The sequence below is a fragment of the Triticum aestivum genome, chromosome 7B, assembly GCF_018294505.1.
Source record: "Triticum aestivum cultivar Chinese Spring chromosome 7B, IWGSC CS RefSeq v2.1, whole genome shotgun sequence".
Lineage (NCBI taxonomy): Eukaryota > Viridiplantae > Streptophyta > Magnoliopsida > Poales > Poaceae > Triticum > Triticum aestivum.
Genome location: NC_057813.1, coordinates 165,386,978 through 165,388,361, shown reverse-complemented (window position 1 = coordinate 165,388,361; position 1,384 = coordinate 165,386,978). Strand labels below are relative to the sequence as shown.

The following is a 1,384-nucleotide window of genomic DNA, read 5'->3' as shown; positions in this document are numbered from 1 at the left end:
TATCCAGGCAGGGTTTGCTCGGAGTGATCATGATTCGACCATGTTCGTATCAGTTTATCCTCGTGGACCTGCTATTCTGTTGTTGTATGTTGATGATATTCTGTTGGTTTATCCTCGAGGATGCTTCTTCTGAAAGAAAACTGGGGAAAAATCAATATGGAGCCATCAGAGGCTTATCTGGCCAATATGACTTCCTGAAATTCTTTCCTGAGAAAAACCTAAAATGGAGGGGTTGGGGCTTTGGCTCCAGGATCAAACTCTATCTTGTGGTAGACTGCCCTCCTAAGGAGCGCTTGGGCAACTAACTTGTGGGGCATGACATCCAAAATTCATTATTTACATTAGGAATTTCCTGAAAAAAGTCTTATGTGTATTGGATCCGCTCTTTTGTTAGCATGAACACATGAATGAGATTCTTCTTATTCTTCCTAAATAGAACCCCCCACCCTCACCTTTCTTAGGACTATCAAGCCTTCTCGAATTAGGTCTATGGTAGAAGCTTTGAACATAGACCCGGATACAAATCTTTCACTCACTGAAAAGTGAAAACATGTGACTATATCGTCCTGAAGACGGATGCGGCGGGAAGAAGTGGCATTTAGAAGTGTTGCTAACTTTACATTTAGGTTTCGGCATAACAAAGCTTGCACTATCTTTTCGCACTTAGGCGCACAACATGCCATTGGTAATGATTCTACTACGATGCTGCAAATTCGCAAGCTGATCCTAAGTAATCGTTGTTGTTCATTGGATTCCTCCGGAATTACTTCGTTAGGATTGAAGAATTGCAGCAATTCTTCCTGAATAGACTTGATTCTCCCGTCGAGAGTTTCTTTGAAAGTCTTACCTAAACTCTTCCGACTGAATATGAGAAAGCCTATAAAACAACGAGCTACTATGATTTCTTCATTATAGATTGAGATCTTCTTCAGACTTGATGCACAAATAGATGGAATAGCAGCAAATAGCATATTTCTATCCTTCATATCTGTAGAAAGAAATCTCATCTCCAGGTAACTCCATCTTTTTCAGCTCTGCTCGCTCACTTTTGAAAAGAAAGGAGACTGATCTTGACGCCAGCGTTGGTTTTTCCAATGAAACGAATTTTGGATTGAGATTTCACATAAGCATTGCACAATGATCCGCACTAGGCAGGGAGCAGCAATGATACCGCCGGCCAGGAATAAGTACTTATCCCTCTTATACTTAAGAAAAGAGAATAGAAGTGGTTCCTTTTCTTTCTATACGAAATTCGATGATTTCGTTTGTGTTCATGTTGGCATAGGAGAACCACTAACTTCCTCCATCTGTATTAGTTACGTTAGCGTAGGTAGGCGGTTCTCATGCCAAAGGGGAAGATCTCGCTCAGCCAAGTACACAACCT

At 41.1% G+C, this 1,384-nt stretch overlaps 1 protein-coding gene across 1 annotated transcript; it reads right to left on the bottom strand.

The window, feature by feature from the left end:
- Positions 1-370: 370 nt before the first annotated feature.
- On the bottom strand, positions 371-1,007 carry LOC123162607 (ATP synthase protein MI25-like). The gene has a single exon (XM_044580375.1). The coding sequence runs from the start codon at positions 1,005-1,007 to the stop codon at positions 429-431; it is 579 nt and encodes a 192-aa protein (XP_044436310.1). The 3' UTR covers positions 371-428.
- Between the last annotated feature and the right edge of the window lie 377 nt (positions 1,008-1,384).

Excerpts from the sequence above, each read along its gene's own strand:
- LOC123162607 (XM_044580375.1), bottom strand. The coding sequence starts at position 1,007 with ATGAGATTTCTTTCTACAGATATGAAGGATAGAAATATGCTATTTGCT.